The sequence below is a fragment of the Polypterus senegalus genome, chromosome 7, assembly GCF_016835505.1.
Source record: "Polypterus senegalus isolate Bchr_013 chromosome 7, ASM1683550v1, whole genome shotgun sequence".
NCBI classification, from domain to species: Eukaryota; Metazoa; Chordata; class Cladistia; order Polypteriformes; family Polypteridae; genus Polypterus; species Polypterus senegalus.
This window is the reverse complement of record NC_053160.1, coordinates 148489136-148515437: the sequence shown is the minus strand read 5'-3', so window position 1 is coordinate 148515437 and position 26302 is coordinate 148489136. Positions and strand designations below refer to the sequence as shown.

The 26302-nt window shown below is 35.6% G+C and overlaps 1 protein-coding gene across 1 annotated transcript in view; it reads left to right on the top strand.

Annotated features, from left to right (window-relative positions):
- Nucleotides 1–26302, top strand: part of LOC120532913 (receptor-type tyrosine-protein phosphatase delta-like) — a 468738-nt gene that overhangs the window by 349508 nt on the left and 92928 nt on the right. Inside the window, 7 exon segments of the mRNA XM_039759401.1 lie at nt 1208–1795; nt 2168–2268; nt 5146–5402; nt 7170–7260; nt 14247–14456; nt 24900–25060; nt 26163–26174. Of these exon segments, the coding sequence (XP_039615335.1) occupies nt 1208–1795; nt 2168–2268; nt 5146–5402; nt 7170–7260; nt 14247–14456; nt 24900–25060; nt 26163–26174 (1420 nt within the window).

The window sequence follows — 26302 nt, the reverse complement described above, 5'->3', positions numbered from 1 at the left end:
GTAACCTGTAAATCTATCAGAGTTGTACAGCCACTTTTGAACATGTCTATCAAATATTATACACTTAGGATAGGGAAAGAATAGTCTCCATACCTACCACGTAAATGGGTGTAAATTTCTTTCAGGTCTTTTAACACCTTCCTCCTGCAAAAATAGCACAGCCTTTCTCTTAATTGATGTACATACAGTCATGTTTACAACTCAGTAGCAATCATGATTGAGTTGTTTTTTGTTTCACATTACTTTTTTATTATTAGATATACTTATTAAAATACTGAGTAAATAGCAAGGTGTAAAATATATGAAGAGCAGATGCAAAGAGAGATATGTTTAGTACAAATATGTAGTTCACATTCAGATCATATTGGAGTCTAAAGCTGTAAAGCTTTATGTTTAAGTTTACTTTTGCATAGGAATTCATGTTCTCACAATGGAATAACCTCAGTACTATATCACGTAATTAAATACTGATTTTCAAATGGTTAGTTATATAGTAGAACCCATTTTTTGGCAGTCTCAGAATGATGAATCCCTTGGCAACTGCCGAGTTAGTCTAATGATTGCGTCATTTTTATCCCACCACTATCGGTTTTCACAAGTAACTATATACTCATACCCAGACACCACAAATGCTTCATGAAGGTCTGCTTTTTGAGTGTCAGACCACCAGATGTTATAATTTTGACCATGACTCAGACAGAGGATTAGAGGTGGATTATACAGATGCAGACATCTGAGCGTTATGCTCCTCTCAGCTTTTGAATGGTTTGTTTTTGTAATATTGCTTGGAAATATTTCATAATTTACATGAACATTGCATTTGGGTTAAAAACAGACCTAAATATTAATTATTGTTGAAATAACAAAATATTTTTGCGTAAAACTATTCAGAATCAGATATGTTTTTTATTTATTTATGTGTGTATATATATATATATATATATATATATAAACACTGTGTACTGTATATGTATATATACTGTATGTATATGTATATATATATATATATATATATATGTGTGTGTGTGTGTTTGCGCATGTATAAAGAAACAGGTAAAAACAATGAATTATATAAAAAATAGTACACATGTATATACAGTATGTGTGTGTTGTGCTACACTATGTCTGTCTAGCTGTACTTTTCTTTAGAGTTTTCATGTTTGTATGGGCTGTCTTGCATCTTAATCAGTATAATTTTGTTTTCAAGTTCCAGGAAAACCCAGACTCCTCGTTAGTCCAACCCAAATGAATACTGCTCTAATTCAGTGGCATCCACCAGTGGAAACATTTGGTCCTCTTCATGGCTATCGACTTAAATATGGCCGTAAAGACACAGAGGTCATGACCACGTTAGAGTTTTCTGAAAAGGAAGACCACTTCACCATCACAGATATTCATAAAGGAGCATCTTATGTGTTTCGGCTTGCTGCCCGCAACAAAGTTGGCTTTGGAGAGGAGATTGTGAAAGAAATTTCCATTTCAGAAGATATACCTAGTGGTTTTCCACAAAACATTGCCACTGACGGTATCACTTCTTCAACATTGCAGCTAAGCTGGTCACCACCTGTACTGTCAGAACGTAATGGTGTTATTGTCAAATACACTATCCTCTACAAAGATATTAACAGTCCATACAATCCTTCTGAACTTATTGTCATGCCTCCTGAAACCAGCGTGACAATCAGTGGCTTAAAAGCAGATACCACATATGATATCAAAATTCGTGCCTATACCAGCAAAGGTCCTGGTCCCTATAGCCCAAGTGTCCAGTTCAGGACACAACCATTGGATCAAGGTAGGATCTCTCCCCTTTTAGTGTCCTCTCAGAAAATTAGAGAGGATTACCATCTTTGTTTTCTTACCTAAATCCTTCCTCCCCTCTCCTTTCTTTATGCTCAGCAATGACCTAAAGGTATAGTACTAACTTTAACCTTTGTCCATGTGTCTGGTCATTAAGTAATTCTGTGCAAGGGATGCAGCTACAAAGGTAAGGTAGATATTGTTTTAACAATGGTAATGGAATGGTAATAGAAATTAAGGCCATTATTAATGAAGGTAAGAAATTTGAATACTTGCTTCTTTCCTTTCAAGTCTACCAATCATGGACAAATTAATATAAAAAGTATTGGCTTTGTTGTCTAAATCATCTGCACTGCCTTTTTTTTAGCAGTGTTTGCAAAAAATTTTCATGTGAAAGTCGCAATGAAGACATCAGTGTTGCTAACCTGGGAGATTCCAGAAAATTATAACCCTGCCTTGCCATTTACAGTAAGTGTTTTCACCTCATCAGTTTGAAATTGTTCTTTCTAGTCTCAAGCACTTCACTTAGTGTTAAGTTTAAAGATTAATTAATTTGTACATTCTTTATTAAAAAAAACCTTTTCATTACTGACAGCTTATTATATCAGCTTTTTATTTACATTAATCAAAAAGTAAGACAAATAATGTTTTACATATAAATACTGTAGTTTGCAGATTTTACAAACTCATTTTATGCTGTCAATTATAAGTCCTTCATGAAACAACTGTCATAGAATAAAAATATTATAATGTGTACATTAAGTGGAAAATTGGCCGCTTAGGTAAAATTGTGCTTACTTCATCATAGTATCAGTTTCTGTTCTTATAATGCTTAACACAAGATTAGCAGCTGTTCTAAATATTATTATGTACCAAATAGCTTACAGTTTAACTTACCATACAGAGGTAGATTATATAAAGTACAGTACATTTCACTTTTAATGTAGCAACAATAGTTTTATATGTATTTTTTAAGTTATAAATTATGCTGCTTTTCCAAAGACCATTTTTGGAAATAGTTTTGAATATGATTGGCTTGACGTATTATACTGTTTTTAAAATCAGAATTGATGCAGTATAAGGAGCAAAGAGCAATCATCTTGAATTATCATAACATAACAGGATATTGTAAATAAAAAGGTTGTTGGTTTAGTCTCATTTTTACTTCCTAGTAGTATGTTACTGAGAAGTTTGTTTTATTATTTTTGTGTGTGTGTTTTTACATCTGATTGTTGATCATTGTACAATGATGACATCACTCACTTTCCTCTGCTGCAACAACCATTGTTAGGATGCTATATTGTGTATGGGCTGGAGTGTGACATCATAACAGCCATCTTATTTAAGAGTTGGCTTTATAATCTCATCTTTTTTTTTGTGAACATCAGAGGCTGTTATTACTCACATTAATTATTATTAATAATTAATATTAATTATTAAAAAATGAAATGCTTAAGAAAACATCTAGTATCTGGCATTGGAAAAGTCTTTTGGTTCCGAATTTACTTTACCCTTAAACCAATATTCTCATGTCTCCGAGTTCTGTGTTCTGTCTTACTACAGAATTGCCAAATATCTGCCACTTTTAAAATGAAATCATGATGAATGCCCCTTTTAACATAAAGCTTCTGTTGCATGAAGCTGTTTACTAACATCTAATGTTAGGTCCCCAGGCTTGAGAATTAAGATGGTAAACTTTTACTCCTGCTCCTGCCGGTATTGTATGCCAATGTTCATACAGATTGCACCACTACTGTTTTTTGACACAGAATATATTTGCAGGGTTAATGTATTTGCTTCAAGTTAATATTTTTAAGATTTGGGTAGATGAATAATATGCTTATTAGATGCAATTAAATGGGGTACTTTTTATAAATTTTGTTCCAGTGTGCTGAACACCTTGAAGAGAACAGTTAATGAATTTTAACTAAGCATTCCCTTCTCACGTTAATGTATATTAAAGCCGCATTTGGCAGTTTGAGCTGTGCAGTTTTGGGGCTAAATCTGAATCAGTTCTGCACATCTGGATCATAAAATGTTCACTGTGTCTTATTGTTTATGACTTATCACATTAAAATGGAACTTAAAATAGAGAGTAGTCTTCAGCTTCTGCCACTATTGTTTTTATTTGTTAGTGTTTAGCTGCATCCATTTTGTTTTCTGTGCTGGCAACATCCACATTTATATTGTTGAGAAACATCATAATAATAAAATGTTGCCACCATAATTATTCACAGTAGTATAATAATATTATGCTGAAATGATATTATATTTAAGCTAAACAGTTTAATTCCCATTTCACAAGATAGTAGTATTTACCACAATATGTATTAATACTTGTTATTTTGTTAAGAAATAGTTTACTTTCTTGTACATTTCCAACCAGGGAAAATGTATAAAGTAACTAAGCCACTATAGTGTGTCCCATGTTGACCATAAAGTTCAGTGAATCCTTCAGAATTGCAATTCGTGTCTTGATTGCTTGTCTGAACAGAAACATTCATATATATAGTTATTCAGTTTGGAAAGACAATCTGCATTAAGTGGCACCAAATATGTTCCACTTTGTGATAGTCTGTGTAAGTGCGCTGCAAAGTGTCCTTAATATCTTTAATTATTATCGACCTCATTATGTTATGCATACATTGGCTTCTCAAGTGTGCATGTGTGTGTTGCAGTATAAAACCGTAATGTTAAGTTGAAACTGTGTAAAGTTCCAATGGACTAATATATCAAACTCTGTATAGCAATTAACATGATATGATTTCTCTGTTTGCCAGTATTCTTCATGCTGGTAAATGTAAGATATTTCAATTAGAAGTTTGTATGTTGTGATAACACAATAATACATGCTGCCAATACAAGTGTTTGTTGTGTGTTTGTTTTAGGATAGCTGAAAATGTGTGTCACAGTAACAAAAGGTTTATAACAGAAACATACAGTTTTTTTAAACTTCATTCTGTAATGCAAATACAAATTTGCAAAACCTGTTTGAAAAACCTAAAGCAGAGTTAAGTTACTGAAGCCTCTCCTATCTAGTCAATAAAAGTGAAAACACAATGTGAATAATTTTTTTAAACATGCTATCATAAAACTGTACTAGCAAAATATGTTTTTTTTCAATAATATCCCTGAATCTTTTAGTGAGACTACATAGTTTCTTTCTGAAGTGTACATTTATGATGTGATATACTGTATACTGTAAATGATATTATATGTGATATATACACAAGACACCGGTAAATGGTGCATTTCATGTTTATATTTGTATGTATTTATTCTTAAAAGAGCAACAAGAGAAGATGCTAATATAATCCAATTAAGTGTCTTAAACTTGTGTTCTAGATTCTTTATGACAATGGCCAAAGTGTTGAGGTGGATGGGAAAGTCACTCAGAAGCTTATCACCAATCTGCAGCCTGGAACCCAGTACTCTTTCTTGCTTACAAATCGAGGTAACAGTGCTGGGGGTCTTCAACACCGAGTGTCAACAATGACGGCTCCTGATGTCCTACGTACAAAGCCTTACTTCATAGGGAAAACCAACTCTGATGGCATGTTGACCGTAGAACTTCCTACAGTCCAGACAACCGAAAAAGTGAAGTGAGTAGTCCTCAAAAAATACAGTAAATATGTGAATGCCAAATATTCAAAGAAGAAATGTTAAACCCATCACTAACTTGGGAAGTATGAATGGTAAGAAAAATAAAAAGATTAACTTTTATTGGATTTGTTTTCCTTGTTTGGTATAAAATATGGCAAGGCCCAGACTCACCTAAGCCAAATTATAGATTTTTATAATTAATGAGGAGTTCAATGTATTAAATGTGCTTTATTTGAATATATTTTGGTCAGGTTAATTTTAAAATATGTATTTGTTTAATAAAAAACTAACACTTAACCATCAGATATATATAAAATCTCACTTTGTAGAACGTCATGCATGCTTGTATCCCTGGACACATAGACAGCTATAAAAGTAAAAAAAAATTATAAATGATGGCTCTCTGCTAAGACCCATATTATGTACTATATGTGTGAATTGAAACTAGAGAATGATTCATGAGATGGCAATCCAGGAATTTCAGTCAGGGATATCTAAGATATTGATTCTTCCTTTTTTACTTGAAGCTTCCGTCTTATTAGGATATCAGATGAAACAAGTCTCCACTTTCCATTTGAGTCACCTTTGCAATTTATAAACAATAAGAGTTCATGTCAAAGAATACAGTTAGGGTTCTCGTGTACAGCGAGTATCTCAAATTAATGTATCTTTTTACTTAATGTGCTTTTTGGTAGCACAATGGTTAACACTGCTGTTGCAAAGGTTCAAGCAGCCTGGATTCAATTCTGAGCCCAGTCACAGCCTGTCTGCAGTTTATACATGTTCCCCATGTTTGTGTAGGTTGCTCCATTTTCCTTACCCCATCATTAGGACATGCAGGTTAAGTTGACTGACTACTCTGAATTAGTCTGGCATGAGTCAGTTTGGGTGTCATGAGATGAGCTATGTCTGATACAGTGTTGGTCCCTGCTTTTTAACCAGAAATGTCTGGATTGGCTGTAGTCTGCCATAACCATGTATTGCACTATACTGGTATTCAACATGGGTAGTTTCTTACAGGACAAAGTTTATAAAATAATTGCTTTTTTTATTAATAAAGTACTAGGGGGCTTCGCTCCCTGCTCGCTTCGTTCACCAGCCCCACCCAGCCTGCACTACATGCTAGCCACTTCGCGTCTCTTCACTTTCACCAAACAACAAATCTTTTAATTCTCATGGATATACCTCTTGATTGGGAAGAAGTACTACTTTTTCCTGATGGTAACACGAATTAGACGATCTACAGGTCTCCAACTTAAAGTTTAAATCCGAACAATATATTCAATCTCTTTTCACTGTTCCGTTATTTCACCGAGTAATAATTTCCATTTGTTTGCACTAAATGTAATCTTTACTATCATTTGTTTGAGACTTTCAAATTTTAAATACTTTCAATATCTCTAACCTGCTCTGCATGTATATTGCTCCAATGTTTTTGAATTCTTTACGACGTTCTACTTTGTCATCTACTCTTTGTCTTTTCATTTCGGTCCCGGGCGTGGTTAAATCTCGTGGCACTAAGTCTTGTCTTGTACCAGGATTTTTTTATTATAATAGATATATGTATTAGTAATATTGCACTTAATGGGAAAGTTTTTTCAGTCCATGTCATGTGTCAGCCGAGTAAAGCCAATAATTCTCGTGAAAGGTGTATATTTGGACATCAAAGAAATGCTGCTTTGTCCAATATCATGGCACTTATTGTAACACTTAACTGATACTTTTCTATTTTTTTCAATTTGTGATTTTTCTTTATTATTTTCCAGAGGATATTACATTATTGTTGTGCCTTTAAAGAAACAACGTGGAAAGTTTGTGAAACCTTGGGACAATCCAGATGAGATGAATTTAGAAGAGGTATAAACATTTAATTCATTCCTTTATAAGAGAAAAATAAAGTGTACAAGTAATACAAAACAATGACAATTTGGTTGCTCGTTTTAGCAGAAAAAAGAAACATTTTTCAATTTCATGTCTTATAAATACATGTACCCAGAACACCTTTCATTTCACGTGTCTTGTTGCATGTCTGCTCAGTATGATCATGTTTTAATTTACCCACAGTGTTTTGTGTATCATTTCAAAAAATAAGTAATCAGACAGCATTTAAGAGTGCATGTATTTTATAGTACCGTATTTAAGACTGTAAAAATATACATTTTATTCTTTAGAGACTTGAGATCTTATACAACAGCTGTATAATACTAGCTAGCTTTGCTATTTTTTTTTTTTGATTAATTCGTATTTGTATAGTAATTATCACATGTTTACTCAATTTGGGAAATCTACTTTTTCATATGCATCCAATTCCTGTGTTGGTGAGACAACATTTGTATCTATATATATATATAATTCACTAAGGGCACGCAAGACACTAAGCGCAAGCAAGACACTGAGAGCAAGCAAGACAGAGCCCCGCCCGCCAACTCTAAGACCTTGGGATACACTCGACAGAGCCCCGCCTGCCAACTCTAACCCTCCTACCGCGTCATGGGATACGCACAACAGAGCCACGCACGCCAACAGTAACCATCCTCCCGAGTCCAGCGTCGCTCAGTCGCTTTCTTCTGTGCAAAAGTCCACATGTACCTCTGAGCCACGTTGACTTTACACCGCACGCAAGACAGAGAGCCACGCCCACCAACTCATAGAGCCCCACGCACCAACTCTAAGACCAGGGGATACGCACACATTTAGTGTATAAATGGATATACAGTAACTAATTGCACGTAAATGATACTATTTAAAACGTTATTGTTTTTTCTTTAGAAAACCCAGTTTCCACGTCTGCCTGTATTAGTTTAAATGGCACTTTTACCACTCGCAATAGGGCGGACACACTGACTTATCGTGTCGACTGGGCAACACAGTGAATGCGGCGTCTTTCTATATATGTCTATGTTTTCCGTAGCCTGCTACAAGAAGGTACTCTCTCGACCATTGGCATTGGTTTCGCTCCTTGCAATTTTCGTTATACTGTGACGGTGGTTTCCTAAGCCTTTTTTATACTGAATTCCTTTCTCACCGTTTTCCGTTCCTATTCTTACACCATCGTATGCTACGGCGGGCTTCGGCTAGTTTAAAAATATTTCTTGCATTTGACGTAAAAAAGAACAGACTCCATTTCCCTGCAACACATTATGGATATTGAAGGTTCAGAAAATAAATGAATGCATGGTGTTCATAAATATATCTGTATTTTGCTTCCTTTTTAGTTTAGTCAAATTCTCTTTATTTGTATTGGATAAAGCAGAGCAGTATTCTTCAGTGTTTAATTCACTGTAGAAGAATGTAGGTTGATAAATAATGTTTAGTAGACTGAGTAATATTTAATTAAAACCAAAAATCTTTTTCTTCACTCATGCAACAGAGACATGGATTTGTTTGGCATAACATTATAATCATTATTGTAGTTGTTCTTTAGATAATTGTTACAAAAGAGAAAGTTAATCTAAAGCAAATTGTGTTGGCTCAATATGGGTAATATAAAGTCCTATCAGTTATCATTTTCTCACTGTGTTGTGGTTAATAGGATTAGTTAACTTAGAAGAAAGGTTTTCCTGTATTAAATAACCATTTTTATCTCTCATTTACAATGACAAGTCAAGGAGAAAAGTACAACTAAACTGTATAAAACAATGGATAAACACCAATTTTGTTCATACCTTCTGTGTACTGTCCCTAGTCTCCCTTTATAATTCTAGAAAGGTTGGCTTTTTCTTTTCATTTATACTTGCTGCCGTCTTTCCTTATAATTATTTTTTTCCACTGTTTCTCTAGCGCATTGCCAAACAACAAACTCGGGGCTGGGTGCGCCGTAAAGCTTTGCAAATCACTGGCTTAACAGCAAAGTGTTACTTCAGTAGTGAACCAAAAGCCCTTTAACCACTGATTCAGTGCTGCCTGTTTGTGACAGTAGTTATCCAGGTGTTTGAATTAATAAAATGTTTTGTCAAGCTAATGTAATGGATACTTCCACCTTACAGAACTTTTCTGAAAAGTGTTTAGAGAAGTGTTTCTAGTCAGAAAGGAAGAACATATGCTTTAGGTTAGCATTCATTCTTGACCCTGACTAGAGCTACTGAATTAGTTGACTGGCTAATTATTTATATAGAAATAAAGTAATGTATATTTACATATTGAATGACAGTTTAAAATAATTTTTTGACTGATTGATTGTCAAAATTTGAGAATATATCCAAAAAGTTCTATAATTTGCTTTCGTCTACACTTACTCTGACTTGCTATGCATTGTATCGTTCACTATTCACTAAATGGGAGAAATAAAAGTTTCTGTACTAAGTATACAGAGCAGCTGTTTTTAAGCTTCCAGTATTTTGTAAACGATTCTGGAGGCCTTTAAAAACCCAAGTTAGCAAAGTTTTAGTGAAATGGTCAAACTTTCACTTAACACAGTAAATGTCATTCAACGATATAAATCCAGGATAAGCAGTAATAAGTAATACTGTATATTTCAATTGAAATATGTTTTCTTCTCACACACTGATATGGCTTACATTTGATGAGAGGGAAAAAATCATTTTTTGTGGATATGAGTTTGAATAACAGTTTTGGTTTTGCTTTAGTTAAAATTATTACATTTGGGAAGACGTTTGTCCAACGTAGAAAATAGTATACTAAATCTGTACACTTCCGGATATTATTTTAATTAATAATGAAACTATGAGATAGCACCAGTCAGTCTTAAAATATTATTGGCAAAGTAGAATGTTGTTATTGCACACCCTATAATTGGCCAAGAAGTCCAGCACGCACCAATGACCAGCTCGCTCAGCTCCACACATTAATCCACCAGGGGCTAGTCACAGTTACTTCATGATGTTTGGTTATTGACACAAATGTTGTACATTTCCATATGGTATCAGTGTCTGGGCATGTATAATCTTCACCATTGCATAGCAGCTGCAGTTATGCTAGACCTTACTGAGCCCTCTTTAGGTCTAGCTTTGGATGATTTTGTTCTAATCAGGCCTTTGTAAACAATCAGAACTCAGTTCCCAAGTGAAATCCTCAAATTTTATGACTTTGCTTAGCTTTTGTCCTATCCTTATTATCTGTCACTGGATTACAATTCCTGAAAGTGAATCTGTTCTTATTCAACTTATTGTGTTTTCATAAATCAAAATAACTAGTTACATCTATATTAATTGTTAATTAGAAAACACTTTGATAAAGTAAAGATTAAAGTACTCTAAAAATCTCACACATTTTAAAATGCTTAATTTCAGTTCTTCAGTTTGTAAGTTGTTTTAATTTTACTGTATTTATCTTAAAAGTATGTCTTTCTGTTTTTTGCCATTCTCAGACCCACTGTAAGCAAAGAATTTTAACATTAGTTTTAAATGTACATGTATATTGTGAAGACTGTCCTCGACCATGAACAGACACCAAGACAGCTATGTCCAAAACACACTCTTTTATTGCGTTTTCTCCTTCCAGTACAGCACAGTGCACAAATCACTCATAGTCTTTATTATCTTCTTCTACTTCCGCCTCCACTCCTCTCTCGTCAAGCTCTGTCATGCTACCTCCCAACTACAGCTCCACGAATGGAGTGAGACGGTCCTTTTTATACATTACCCGGATGTGCCCCAGGTGTTTTCTGATTAGCTTCCTGCAGCACTTAAGGTTGTGGCGGAAGTGCTGCAGTCCATGTTTCCTGGAATGTTTAGGTGCCCCCTGGTGGTGGCCACATGCCCCAACAGGGTGGAGCGTCCCTGCTGAGATCTTGTGGCTCCCCTGCACCCCAGGGCAGTCACACTCTCGTGTCCCAGGGGAGGTATTGGTGCTCTCCTGGTCCTTCCATGTCCCAGGCATCCCAACTGTACAGCTGTCTATCACAACATACATTTTCCAACTTCTTGAAACATTTCACAGATACAGTATACTTATGTTTATTAATACAGCATATTTTTAATTCTAAAAACATGTCTTACAATGGCTAAGGTGATCTTCTGATATAACTTTCAAAGTCATTTACCATTCTGTCATTCAATTTTCTATTGTACGTAGTTCTTTAGAGCAAGTCGTTTAGCTAGATATACGTAAGAATACATTAGCTGCTTGAGAGATGTAGCCCAGTTTACGAGTCAGGTTTTGATCTGCTCCTATGAATGTAAATGTTTGTAAGTGTGTTATGTACCTCTAAACTCAACATGAAGGCAAAGAGTATACAATTTCAAGCTAGCGGTATTAATGTTACTGTTTGTTAGTTTTTCTTTTTTGCAGTGTTACAGGATTACTATTTAGTTTGCAATATGTAGTTTTTTATATTGGTCTTTTTTAGCGTAGGAAAGGGTGGACAAAGTTGTTAATGCATATGGTAGTCGGGTGGCACTACCTGTGTGGAGTTTTCATGTTCTCCCCATGTCTGCGTGGGTTTCCTCCGGGTGCTCCGGTTTCCTCCCACAGTCCAAAGACATGCAGGTTAGGTGCATTGGTGATCCTAAATTGTCCCTAGTGTGTGTTTGGTGTGTGGGTGTGTGTGCCCTGCGGTGGGTTGCCACCCTGCCCGGGGTTTGTTTCCTGCCTTGCACCCTGTGTTGGCTGGAATTGGCTCCAGCAGACCCCCGTGACCCTGTAGTTAGGATATAGCAGGTTGGATAATGGATGGATGGATGAATATGGTAGTGTGCTGGGCTACCAGCTTTGCAAATTTGACTATGATGCTTTCCTCTCCCTGCAGTTATCCCTACTTACTAGTTATGGAGTATCCTCCATTTTTAATCCACTGAATAAAACTTCTTTCAGTATTTGAAAAGTTATGAAAAGTATGATTCATTTCATTTGTTTTTGGTATTGATGCAATAGTGGAATAGTGCTTTGTCCTTATCTGTTGTTAATTATTGCTTTGTTTATATCACCATAAATGACTTGAGAATATGATTAACTTATATTATTCTTGCCCTCACTGCACTGAAAAAGTATAACCTCCATTCAACTTAAAATAATTAAGGTAATGATTCACACTTAATATTTTCAATCTGAACCAATTTAATTCTTTTTATCTTATTGAACCCACAATGAGGCAAATCATTTAGAGTGATTGGGTACAATTCACTTGTTTTATACTGAAGTAAATCTATTTTTTAAGTTGTTACAATTTAAAATGGTTTGTTTGTCGTAACCTGTTTTATGCTATTAGAAATATTATGAACATAACACATTCCAATGCTGTACTTTTTACATTTATTTTAAAATCTAGTGCAAATACTCAAGCATTTTGCAGTGTAAATCTTAAATACTGTGTACAACAAAAAATTATTAATCATTTCTACATCTTTCTTGAAAGTAAGTTTTTTTTTTATTAATAGTTCTAATACTTAAAATTAACAGTTGAGAAACAGGGTTACTTACCAGAAATCCTCTATTATAAAAGTCTGCTGCTGAAAATGATCAGACCTGTATAGCCACGTCCACTCCACTCAGGAAAGTGTTCTTCTTTTCTGGCAGCTGGAAAGCCAGCACACTGGAAAGTTCGACCGGAAGAATACACAAACGGCCCCTCCCACGCAACACACGAACAACCTAAAATATTAGGTTAACTGAAATAGGATTTTTACGTTTATTCCCTCCACCATAACTTTGGTACAAACAAGTTTTTTTACTTTGACTGAGATCTGAAACCAAATATTTCAAGCTATAACACTAAATGACTAATCTTAAGTTGCTTGAAAGAGAAAATTTATGTTGAATGAACAACATCAATGTTGTACTTTTTTCAGTGTGTCCCAGTTGCATTACAGCTCTAGTTATTTTTCTCTTGCTTGCTTGTACAGACTTGCTGCACAGTTTAACTATACTGCTCACTGTTTGCATACTTATTAACCAACAGCAGCAAATGGAAGGTAAACATTTTATTGTGAGTGGGTGACATACATAAAGAGAAGAACCACATACGTTTGCATATTCAGCCCTTCATTCATCAATCTAGCACCCACATAACCACCTCTTTTTGAAATTCACCATTTAAGGAACGCAGTACCATGCCCATATGGACGTGTACTTAGAAAATGTCTGTGGACAGCACTCGGCACAAACCCTGTACATATCACCACATCTTACACCAACTTTTCTGTGCTCTCCTTGGTAACGAGCGTGGATGCATCAAGTTATAAACAAGACTTTAGAATGTGGTGCTTTACGCTAGTGACACCAAAGTTAAGATTGTATATGAAGAACTGGGTCTTTCATTTTTGTCAAATTGTGTTTGATTAAGAAACTATTGCATGGAACAATGATCTGAAACATCTGGCAGTCCACTTGGCTTTTTGATTGTGTAGTTTGGTTGTCCAGAATTAAAAACTAGTAGTCTCAGGCTCCCGAACTACTGATTTGTAAGTGAGGGTTGTGTAACACTTATTGCTTTTAAAGCTGGAGTACACAGCAGCTCTTTGTTGTTGCTCTAAAATTCTATTTTACTTTCAACTACTTTGAAAAAAATAATGGAAAACATAATCTGAAATTCCATTATATATGATTCTTTATATCTTAACAATATAAAAATGAATTTGTATGTTTTACACAATAAGATCATTTGGTTTATTCATTTTCTTCACCTATGAATTTTAAAATATAATATGATTTAGTATTCACATATTTTACCTTTATATGGAAATATGAATTTCCATGATTCAGAGCAACTGATTTTAAGGCAATCAGAGAAATGCACAAAATGAAAATGCACTATTTCGCAAAGCTTTTTTGCATTTTATACATGATAGTCCATTTAACTAGAAAAAGGGATTGATTGAGATTAACGTTACAGCATGTTGCTGAGTTAGAAACACATTTTCAGACTAATGTGACCCTTTCTCCCCTAGGTACTCAAAGAGATTAACAGAACAAGCAGAAGTCTTCGTTTCAAAAGGCAAGCTGAACCAAAGCCTTACATTGCGGCGTACTTCAGAGAGCTTCCATCTGAGTTTACACTTGGAGATCAAAAGGTGTATGGTGACTTTGAAAATAAGCAACTTCAGAATGGACAAGAATACGTTTTCTTTGTTTTAGCTGTGCTGGAGATATCAGAGAATGTAAGTTTTAGTTTTTGATTTTTTGCCAATATGCAGTAGGACTCAAAATCTCTTAAGCTATTTTTTTATCAAACTATATTGTAGTTACTGCAGTACTATAGTTAAAACTAGCTTGCAACAATGTTCTAAAAACAACGGTTAAATCATTTTGTTACATAGGTTTTCAGTGAATGAATTGTTTAACCAATTTAACAACTTTTTTAGTTGGAAAAAATACTTTGCTTCAGACATAGTAAAATATAATATCTAATCAAAAGTATAAGTGGGAAGCCCATACTGTTCTCATTGCAGTAAAACATAAAGAATTTTATCTGTGACATTTAAAAATGTTTTAAGATAATATTGTAATGATTAAGCAAACCTCTTGTATATTCTTTGTAACAGGCTGTGGGGTTTTTCCTATGCATGAGCTCATATTTAATGGCAAAATACTCATTATTTTAGATAGCAGCTTGATAAAAGACAGCAGGAAACATAAGTGAAAGCTAAATTTGGCAAGCCAATCTGGCAACCTTTTATATCATGAAAGCCAAGTGTGAATGGTCGCCTTGACTTTATCCCAATAAGCTTGATGTACAGTAGCGTGTTCAGAGTAGCTTTCATTATTTCTTTTAAAAAAGCATACCAATATAGAGTAAATTAATGTAGCATACTGTACATTTTTCAAGCTCACTTAATCTAACTCATAATTATTTGATGTTTTGTTTTTGGCAAAAAGCAATCTTCAAAAGTTCAAATTAAAGTTGAATTCAATTTTTGTAATTACTTTCCTTTACTGAATATTTTTCTTTTGTGAAACCTTGGCCTCATGTCTGAACGTTTACACAAATTAATGCTGTTATATTTAGCAGCCAAAGAAGACATTGTGGCAGCAAACTGAATGATTTCAGGATGAAGTAAATTATAGTAAACTAGGAAAACCAACTTTAAACAAAGAGCTTAACACTTCCAAGTGCATAATTGTTATTAAAAATTGGCATTTAAAAATGAGAAATTGCTTTGATTATATAATGAATAACAATTGGACTGAAAAAAGCATTGAAATCTTTTCTGGACATTTTTGATTGATCATATGTTGATTATTGTGATTCTGTCCTTAATGTTGGCATCACATAAAGTGTTTTCTTAGAAAACCTTATGGAGAAAACATCTTTACCTACTCAACATTATTCATCATCTGTGGTTTATAGCTAATGTCCTCTTCCCCTTTTGTGCTTTTCTTCCATTTTCTTTAAACTGACATACTGTACTTCACTTTTTTCAGTTCTTTGTTAAATATTCTACAATTTGCAAACTTAAGGTTTTTCTATTGTTAAACTTCTCTACCTATCTGAGATCCTACTTTACCACTTTATTATTTTAAGATACTGATATTAATGATGAAAATGAAGAAAGCAGAAATTCTTGTCTTAGTCTGTATGCCGTTTTACCAGAATTAGAATTTTTGTCTTTTTTAAATACTGTTACCTATGTTATGCAAAGCTCTCTACTGTCAATTTTTCTGTAGTGATTTCAAATTTTATCCACTATACTCTGTCTAGGTTTAGGCAAAGCCCATCATACAGTACATGTGAACTGGCTCTTCTATGAACTTCACAAAAAAGTTCAAACTTTAACCCTTTCATCTGCAAATGTAAAGGTTAAATAGACTTTTCTCTTTATAACTTTAACAGAGCAGCCCCACCAACAATAAACTTGAAGCCTGTTCTGCTTGTTCTGTTTGATTTTTTTTTTTAAGATGTTACTGTTTTGGGCACTTATTTAAAAAAACATGTCGAAAGACTTTAAAATAAAGGTAAACTGAACAGGACATAAAAGAATGTGAATTTCCCCTTGGGATTAATAAAGTATCTATCTATCTATCTATCTATCTATCTATCTATCTATCTATCTATCTATCTATCTATCTATCTATCTAAGACAAGGTGGATCATGCAAAAAAATGTCATTTTAGAGCAGGCTGGAGTCAGAGTACCTAGAACCAATTGTCAAAGCCAGAAAAGGCCAAACCAACATTAATAGTCAGAATAATGTTGGAAAGGTCCTAAAACTACTAACTTGTATTTTTTTGCCCCTAACTAATCCTACACATTATGTATATTATTTGAAAAATCTAAAGTATTTGATGCTAGAAGTTGTGTGCCACCATCTTATATAGGAGGTAATTGATTATATTTTTATATTTTTGGCCAATACAGCTGTGTCAGCTGGCTGGCAGTAAATATGGGAAAGGAAAACAACATGGCCAAAATAGGAAAAAAATAGTTACAAAATGTTGGCAATTATATAATTAACAAAATTACAAATGTTGTTACAAGAAAATGCTAAAAATATAAATAAATACAAAACCTAAGGTAATTATTGCAAAAATGGCAAATACTGTCATCCAGGACATACAAGCTACAGATTTATTATAGACACTGTTGTTGACATTTGTTAGGCACCCCCATGTTTTACAAGGTCCTATCAACTAGTTACCTTCTCTTTATTATCTCTAAATGATGTCTTATCTCCAATTTATATAAATGCTTATATAAGTCCTAAAATATGTTTATTTCTTTGTTTTCCTAAACTTTAGTTCCTGCTGCATTGTTCATTTCTACAATTGCATTCCAAGCTTTCTCCTAATGTATCTGTTGAGCTAATGCATTTTTTACAGTGAACAGCATTTAAATGTGTGTTTCTAGATCTCAACTCACGCCCTTATCTCAAACATTTTGAAACAAGACCATGGACCTCTCAACTCTCATTCTTATGAATGCTTTTGTCAGACACACTTCCTGCGCTCTCAGCTCTTATACATTTTAACGTTTTCCTCACTTTAAGTTCCCAATTAAAGAAGACATATTATGTCCAAATCTTATTAAAGAATTTCATCACAAAGGGTTATCGACATAAAAAATGAGTACACGCGCAATCCTAGCACCGAGAAACGAGGAAGTCAAATTAATTAACGGCAAAAATGTTGAACAGTTACACGGCAAAATGGTTAAATGCACATCCATAGATAATGCTGAAACAGTTGATGGTGATCGTATGGAAGATGAAAACAACAACTTACAATATCTAAAAGAATATCTACAACCGTTAACATTGTCCGGCCTTACAACACACGAATTACTGTACAAAGAAGGATATATCCAAGAAAGGTAATATACTACATCTTCCACGAATAACATTAGATAACAAAGGAGATCTTGATATGCCATTCATATTAAAACGTTAACAGTTTCCAGTTAAAATAGCTTTTGCAAAGACAATTAACAAATCTCAGCCAAACATTTGAAAAGGTTGTTTTATTTAATAGAGAGCAAGAAAGGAAATTCAATCACAGGCAGTTATACATTGTGTTGATGCATATGTAACAAGTTCCTTAGGAGTTCGTGATGTGGGTGTTTCTCACCTAAGTGCACAGGTGAGAAATGGTCCGCATCAGTAATTGTTCCCAGGAGCTGCTGATTGCCACAGCTGCCACGTCCTTTTGATCAATAGAAGCACCAGGCAGCTAAAGGGAGAAAGAAAAGAAAGCGGAAGTTGCAGGAGTGCACAAGAAAGCAGGAAGCAGTGTGGTGAGAGAGCCGGTGTGAGCGAGCGAGCGCGCAGGCTCACAGGCAGGCAGCTGGACAGTGAGCCCTAGCAGGGGTGTTTGGCCAACATCTAGGACAGTAGGAACGGGAGTGACCGGCAGTAGAACGGTTGGCCACATAAGGCTGAGAAGTCAGCGGGAGTCAGTAGGCTTCGGCGGTGAATTCCCTGACGTGAGCGTCCTGGTCTTGAGGGAAGCCAAGTCTTGGTCTAGAGAGTGTGCGACCGAAGCCAGGGATCGGGAGGCCTCCAGACCAGATGAGCTGAGAGAAAGTCAGCTGCTGGTAGGGCGGCTCTTCTGTTGCAGGGCCCAGATGGGAGAAGCAGGGGAACCACCAGGTAAAGATGACACCGGGCTTTGTTGTTTTTAAAGGACTGCTTCCCAGCTTCGTTTTAACTTCGTTTTAAAGGGTTGTTTTTCTATTTATTGAATTTTTTAACCTCCACAATTTCACTTCTGTTTTTTTGGATTATTTATTTAATGATTTGAAAAGCACTGCACTTATTTAATTTGGACTTTGTTTTGTTGGTTGTTTTTAATAAAAGCAGTTGGCACCTTTTTTTGCACTAATCCCTTGCTCTATTTGTTGTGCCTCACTGCCGTGCTCATCGGTAACATTACCGGTTCAGGGCTCCCCGAACGCAAGATGGGAGCATGCAGTGAATTTGCATCGTCACACATCTCCATACACGAGCGGCAGAACTGCAAAGAGGCTAGTGTGTAACACATGTATATATATGTATATATATACATTTATATATATATATATATTTATATATATATATATATACAGTGGAACCTTGGTATACGTCCTTAATCCGTTCCAGACCCTTTGACTTATACCAAACAGAACGTATACCAAACAAATTTTTCCCATAAGAAATAATGGGAAAATGATTAATCCGTTCCCATGAAAAAAAAATCCTATTGCTATTGGCATATTATACATTGATGGGGTTTCTATAAAATAATTGAAACACTGCTTAATACTAAAATAAATAAATACAAAAGCAATTAGATGAAATAAATGAAAATTTTACCTCACTTTACTTTTTAATGACATCTTTGTTTTTCACAATCGTAGATACCGTCGTTCTCGGCAAACGGTATGCAACAGCCATGTCCCGGATAATGCATGCCACCTTCATACTTTTCAACAATCAATTCAAATTTACATGAAAAAAACACAAAATCACGTTGTGACGATGCAGGTTTGCTGTATGCTCCCATCTGCTGCCGGGGAGCCCTTGAATCCTACACTGTCGGTAATGTGCCTCACTGCTAACCTCATCGGTAACAACAAAGCAAGGGGATGGTGAAAAAGTGCAAAGTGCTTTTATTAAAACAATTAACAAAACAAGGTGTTCAAATTAAAGTGCAATCTCCAAAGTTCCAATAAATAATCCATAAAATCAGAAGTGAAATGTGGAGGTTAAAAACAATAGAAAAAAGTCTTCTTAAAAACAACAAAGTTAAAAGCAGGAAGCATTCTTGAAAAAAAACAAAAAAACAAGAAGCCTGGTGCCTGCTTCCCAACTGGGGAGTCGCCCTACTTGAAGCTGACCTTCACACTGCCTGCTTCAGCCACTTATTCCATGCACACTCTCGCTCGCTCTCTCTCTCTCTCGTCCATTCTTTCTTTTTACTCCCCTTCAAGCCAACTCGCGCTTCTGTTTATCAAGATAAGCAGCCCTCTCTCTCTCACTCACACAACCTCCCGTCTTTTTTTTCTTTTTACTCCCCTTCTAGCTGACTCGCGCTTCTGTTTATCAAGATAAGCAACCCCAGGAACAATCATGAATGCGGACGGTCCCTCACAAGTGCACTTAGGTGAGAAACGCCCACATCACTAATCGCCCTGACAACCTTCAGCCACATAACCACCATGCCCCCTCACCAAGCTGCAAACGCGGTGATTATTTATTTTAAAGCTGGACTTTGACAGGAGCTGTGGACCCTCTATATCACACACGTGAAAGTTCACAGAGAGTTATAGCGCGGGTTGTTCACTGAATGCTAGCAACTGGCGTACTAACGCTCATGGGCAGTCGTGGCTTTGTCTCGAGAGAGGTAAACAAGGTTAGCACGCGAGTCGTATTCCAAACAAAGGTCGTATACCAAGCAAAATTTTTTGTGTCCAAACAGGACGTATACCAAGTTGGACTTATTCCAAAGCAGACATATACCGAGGTATCACTGTGTATATATATATATATATATATATATATATATATATATACCTTATTTCCCCGAAAATAAGACCGGGTCTTATATTAATTTTTACTTCAAAAGATGCACTAGGGCTTAATTTCGGGGGATATCTTATATTTATTCATGTACAACAATATACGTTTATCCAGATACAGCCACGTCATCTTCTTCTGGAATATTGTCATAACTCTCCACATTCAAACCCTGAATTTCAGCCTGAACTCCTTGTTACTCCAGCCACTTTTAGGATCCTTCAGGGTCGAGGTGCGCGCTTCGGTGTTTGATGAATGGTTCGATGTACAGGTGAAGCAAAATGCCAACATGCAGATGCATTCGTGGGGCTTTTATATTCAAGCATCGCATATTCCCCAAAGTAATGACACAATACATTTTAAAAGTCTCACACACCATCTTCTGTACCGTCTTTTTTTTTTTTTTTGCACCTTTACAATACCATCAGAATATATTGCCGGCATATTTGAGCCACAGAGAAACAAAAAATAAGGACATAATGAAAATGTTTATTTTGTGATTAAAGTGGAAATTTCGGCTTTAATCTCAAAATGATCACTTTAACCTTGTAGTTTACTTTATCATTAAAGCAGACTGTCATAAACGTCATCTTAAAACCGACCAGTTGTTGACGGCAACGGCAAGCAGCATCGCCACACAGAACACATTAAATTTATAATATTCCAGCTCTGTGCACATTTACAATTCTTAGATTTATACTTGATATCACTTTCATGATGAAATGCATCACTTTTTCCACATTTTGTTATGTTACAGCCTTATTCCAAAATGGATTAAATTCATTTTTTTCCTCAGAATTCTACACACAACACCCCATAATGACAACGTGAAAAAAGTTTACTTGAGATTTTTTGCAAATTTATTAAAAATAAAAAAAATTGAGAAAGCACATGTACATAAGTATTCACAGCCTTTGTCATGAAAATCAAAATTGAGCTCAGGTGCATCCTGTTTCCCCTGATCATCCTTGAGATGTTTCTGCAGCTTAATTGGAGTCCACCTGTGGTAAATTCAGTTGATTGGACATGATTTGGAAAGGTACACACCTGTCTATATAAGGTCCCACAGTTGACAGTTCATGTCAGAGCACAAACCAAGCATGAAGTCAAAGGAATTGTCTGTAGACTGCCGAGACAGGATTGTCTCGAGGCACAAATCTGGGGAAGGTTACAGAAAAATTTCTGCTGCTTTGAAGGTCCCAATGAGCACAGTGGCCTCCATCATCCGTAAGTGGAAGAAGTTTCGAAACCACCAGGACTCTTCCTAGAGCTAGCTGGCCATCTACACTGAGCGCTTGGGGGAGAAGGGCCTTAGTCAGGGAGGTGACCAAGAACCCGATGGTCACTCTGTCAGAGCTTCAGAGGTCCTCTGTGGAGAGAGAAGAACCTTCCAGAAGGACAGCCATCTCTGCAGCAATCCACCAATCAGGCCTGTATGGTAGAGTGGCCAGACAGAAGCCACTCCTTAGTAAAAGGCACATGGCTGCCAACCTGGAGTTTGCCAAAAGGCACCTGAAGGGTTCTCAGATCATGAGAAACAAAATTCTCTGGTCTGATGAGACAAAGATTGAATGAACTCTTTGGTGTGAATGCCAGGCGTCACGTTTAGAGGAAACCAGGCACAGCTCATCACCAGGCCAATACCATCCCTACAGTGAAGCATGGTGGTGGCAGCATCATGCTGTGGGGATGTTTTTCAGTGGCAGGAACTGGGAGACTAGTCAGGATAAAGGGAAAGATGACTGCAGCAATGTACAGAGACATCCTGGATGAAAACCTGCTCCAGAGCGCTCTTGACCTCAGACTGGGGAGACGGTTCATCTTTCAGCAGGACAACGACCCTAAGCACACAGCCAAGATATCAAAGGAATGGCTTCAATACAACTCTGTGAATGTCCTTGAGTGGCCCAGCCAGAGCCCAGACTTGAATCTGATTGAACATCTCTGGAGAGATCTTAAAATGCCTGTGCACCGACACTTCCCATCCAACCTGATGGAGCTTGAGAGGTGCTGCAAAGAGGAATTGGCAAAACTGGCCAAGGATAGGTGTGCCAAGCTTGTGGCATCATATTCAAAAAGACTTGAGGCTGTAATTGCTACCAAAGGTGCATCGACAGAGTACTGAGCAAAGGCTGTGAATACTTATGTACATGTGCTATCTCAGTTTTTTATTTTTAATAAATCTGCAAAAACCTCTAGTAAACTTTTTTCATGTTGTCATTATGGGGTGTTGTGTGTAGAATTTTGAGGAAAAAAATGAATTTAATCCATTTTGGAATAAGGCTGTAACATAAGAAAATGTGGAAAAAGTGATGCGCTGTGAATACTTTTCAGATGCACTGTATGTTACTTTTTATAGATAAGTCGTTAACTTTGTTTAAATAAAGAATACTGCTAATAGTTACTCATATGGGGTGGCACAGTGGAAGAGCGGTAGCGCTGCTGTCTCGCAGTACGGAGTCACGTCCCTTGTGATCCCTGCCTGGAGTTTGCATGTTTTTCCTGGTGGGTTTCCACAGTGGGCTCAGTTTTCTATTCAAAGATATAAAAGTTTGGAGATTTGGTGAAGCTACAATGACGCTAGTGTATGTGTGTGCGCTTGTGTTCACCTTGCGATGAGCTGATACCTGGTCCAGAGACTTTGTTTCTGTCTTGCGCCGATGCTGCTGGAATGGGCGCATCCCCTAAATGATGGATGTAAATATTTAACATTCTTTTCAGAGATATTGTGGCAAAGTGTCCTCGGAATTTAATGGATGTTTCGGGCTCACGCATGCATCGCATGAAGTATAAACCTGGCCTTAGGCGCCTTACTTTTCAGCTGATGATCTTGACTAGGTCTTATTTTTGGGGTAGGGCTGCCTGAAAATCATGCTAGGGCTTATTTTCGGAGTAGGTCCTGTTTTTGGGGAAACACGGTATATATATAGATAAATAGATACACAGCATCCATGCCCCTTCCCGGACGTGATGTTGAACAGCATCCATAAGAAGGTAGGTGTGTCTTAAAAAACAAAGGCAAGTGGCCAGCATAAGATGGTAAGCTGGGAAGCTTACGTCTGTGCATCACATACTCCTGTGTCAATGACTGGCATGGCTGGTAAAGAAAGGCAAAAAGATGTACAAACAAAGAGGGATTTAGGACATATATGGTGAACAGAGCTTCATAAATACAAGACATGATCAAAATGAGCAGACTTAGAATTGTAACATTAAGCCTGTTTTATTAAATGCTAATAGTGAAACATTAGCACAACAGAAGCAATAAGGAAAAACATTACAGTAACAATATTTTTCATTTATAATTTTTGCAGCCGAAAAAAGGAAGATAAGAGTGAATTTATTCACAACAATTTATTTCATATCAGTTTATTTAAAATGTGCGTTTGTATTGTGAATTGTATTTTAGAATTCAGGACCTGTCCAGGGCTGATTCTTGCATAGCTTCTATGCCTTTGTTGCTTTTCCTTTTATTGGCACTAAACAATTATCCTTAATAGCAGTAGACACCATTTTTCCTTATATCCTTATATTTCTTCTTTTAGTGATTTATACATGAAGTTCATCATATTTTCTCTTCAGACAACAGGCAACGAATTTTGTCTACATTTGCTGTTCATGTTGCTATTGTCTGATTTTTAGTCCAGTAGGGCGTGAAATTAATACAAATATTTTTTGAATAAACAAGAAACATAAAAATGGGATGTAAATAGGTAAAAATGCTATATGACAATAAAGCATCAAATACTTTACTAAAAATGTAAAATGTATTTCTAAAGCATATTACATCTTGAAATATACTGTAAGAATATTTCAAGATATGGAAATTAGAGTCACTAAAAATTGCTTGAGAAAAAGTACAGAACTGACATACACAGAGGCTATTGCCTGAGCAGCTTGGCCTCGGCAGAAATACCATTGTAATAGTGCAAGTGAGGCAAAGCATAGTGATGGAAACCATCTGTAGAATATCAAAGAAATGCTTCAGTCAGCTTGATGAGATTTTCCGCAGAGGCAAGAATCTTACACCAAAGAGGAACACAGTTTATAGAATTAGATGTTGATGAATATGCTTGTACTTTGAATATTTTAATAGAAATAATCAATGTCTGTGTAAAGTTAAAGTATTATGAAGTGATATGAATAAATTGCAGTTCAAGTTCTATTCCACACAACTTGCCAAACCAATAATTCCAACACTCACTTGCTTCCTACTTGAAGCAGTTTTATTTTGAAATGCTACATTTTTTCATAAAGTAAAAGATCATGTACAACAAATACCCAAAATACTTAATCCCTTTTAGGTTTCCCAGCTTGCTACCACTAGTACTATAATTTTTTCTTATAAACGGAATGTGTACTGTGTATAAAAATAGCTTTGTGTTAACCTGGTCATCATTAAATTCATAATAAACTCTTCATTAGATAAGATCTATACATTTTTGTACTATTTGTACTTATATAAGAAGTATTGTTTTTATGTGGTAGCCTACTAAATTTCAATTACTTTGTCTTAAATCTAAAATATACCCTTAGCAATACACAGAATGATATTATCAAATTGTTAAAAGTTACCATTGCTTTATTGGATTGTAATGTTTTGCTTCTCTTCAGACAATGTATGCTACCAGCCCATATTCAGATCCCGTGGTTTCTGCTGATATTGATCCTCAGCCCATCATCGATGAAGAAGAAGGCCTGATTTGGGTGGTTGGACCAGTGCTTGCAGTAGTCTTCATCATTTGCATTGTCATTGCCATTCTCCTGTATAAAAGGTAAAGCATTATTGTTGCTAGAGTGCTTTACAGTCTGCTGCTGTCAAAGTTAATTTTTGCTCATTAGTGATTCCACCACTTTTAAAATACTATTTGTTTCATATCAATAGAAAGGCATAGTTAAAAGGTCAGGGGCTTCTTGAAGACTGTAGATAAATATATTTGAGTATAAGAGAAGCAAAAAGACCAAAAGTTGTCATTGTCACATACAGTATGTTTGATGAAGATTCTTAAACAGAACATGACATGTCTTTAAAACCTGCATGGTATGTATGTACTTTTAAACCAGATAATCTCAGGTTAAGTTCAAAAACACATTAGACATTATAGGGAAACTCACTGCTGTAGTTTGAATAGTCAAGCTGGACCAACTCCATTTTAAACAGCTCTGCTGTAAGTAATTCAGAATTTAACTGCAATCAAAGATGGAGAGTAGCCCATTTTGTCAAGAAATATTGTCTTGTTCCATATAATATAAGTTAATAATCACAGCAGAGAAGAGAATTTGGAAAGCTTAAATTTACTAAACATCCATTTGAAAATTACAGCTGTACTTTTTTCACTGATTAGAAATAATAGTTGTTTTTTTGATAAGCTGAAAGTAAATTTAAAATTATATATTTATATATATATTTTGTTTATTCTGGTTGTTTTTCATGCTGCATGATTGTATTATCTTTGCTATAAAAACATTTCATGCATAAAGTCATTTTAAATAATAAATGTAATGTTTGTAGAACTTCTATGCAATTCTCACTTGGTATTAAAATGATACTTTGTTGAAATGCTTCCTCAGGCAAAATTACTGGTATGATTTCTTTTTCATATGAGTTAAGGAGTAGAAAATACCAGACCTATGGAAGATTGCCTCAATTGGGATGCACCTTGTATTGTCATTTTAATATCACCTTGTACCCTCTATTACAGCATCATTAGTGGGCATTATTTGTTTTGATGAGCTCTTATTTTTTAATTCTGCTGTAAAGGTTCATGTCTCCAGTAAAATTGCTATGAATAACATGTTGTCATGGTTACTGTCCTTTGGCTTTGGCCAGCTAACAGTTGCCTTGTTTTCTTTTTTGCTTGCAACTAAATGGAGCAGCAAACCAGACAGGTATGAAAAATGGAACACAGTGCATGCTTCTTGACAGTATGGATTACCATTGCCTTGAAAAAAGAAAAATATCCCAGTTTTATAGCTGTATTTCACATGTTCTCTATTAATCAAAAGCATAATGTTTA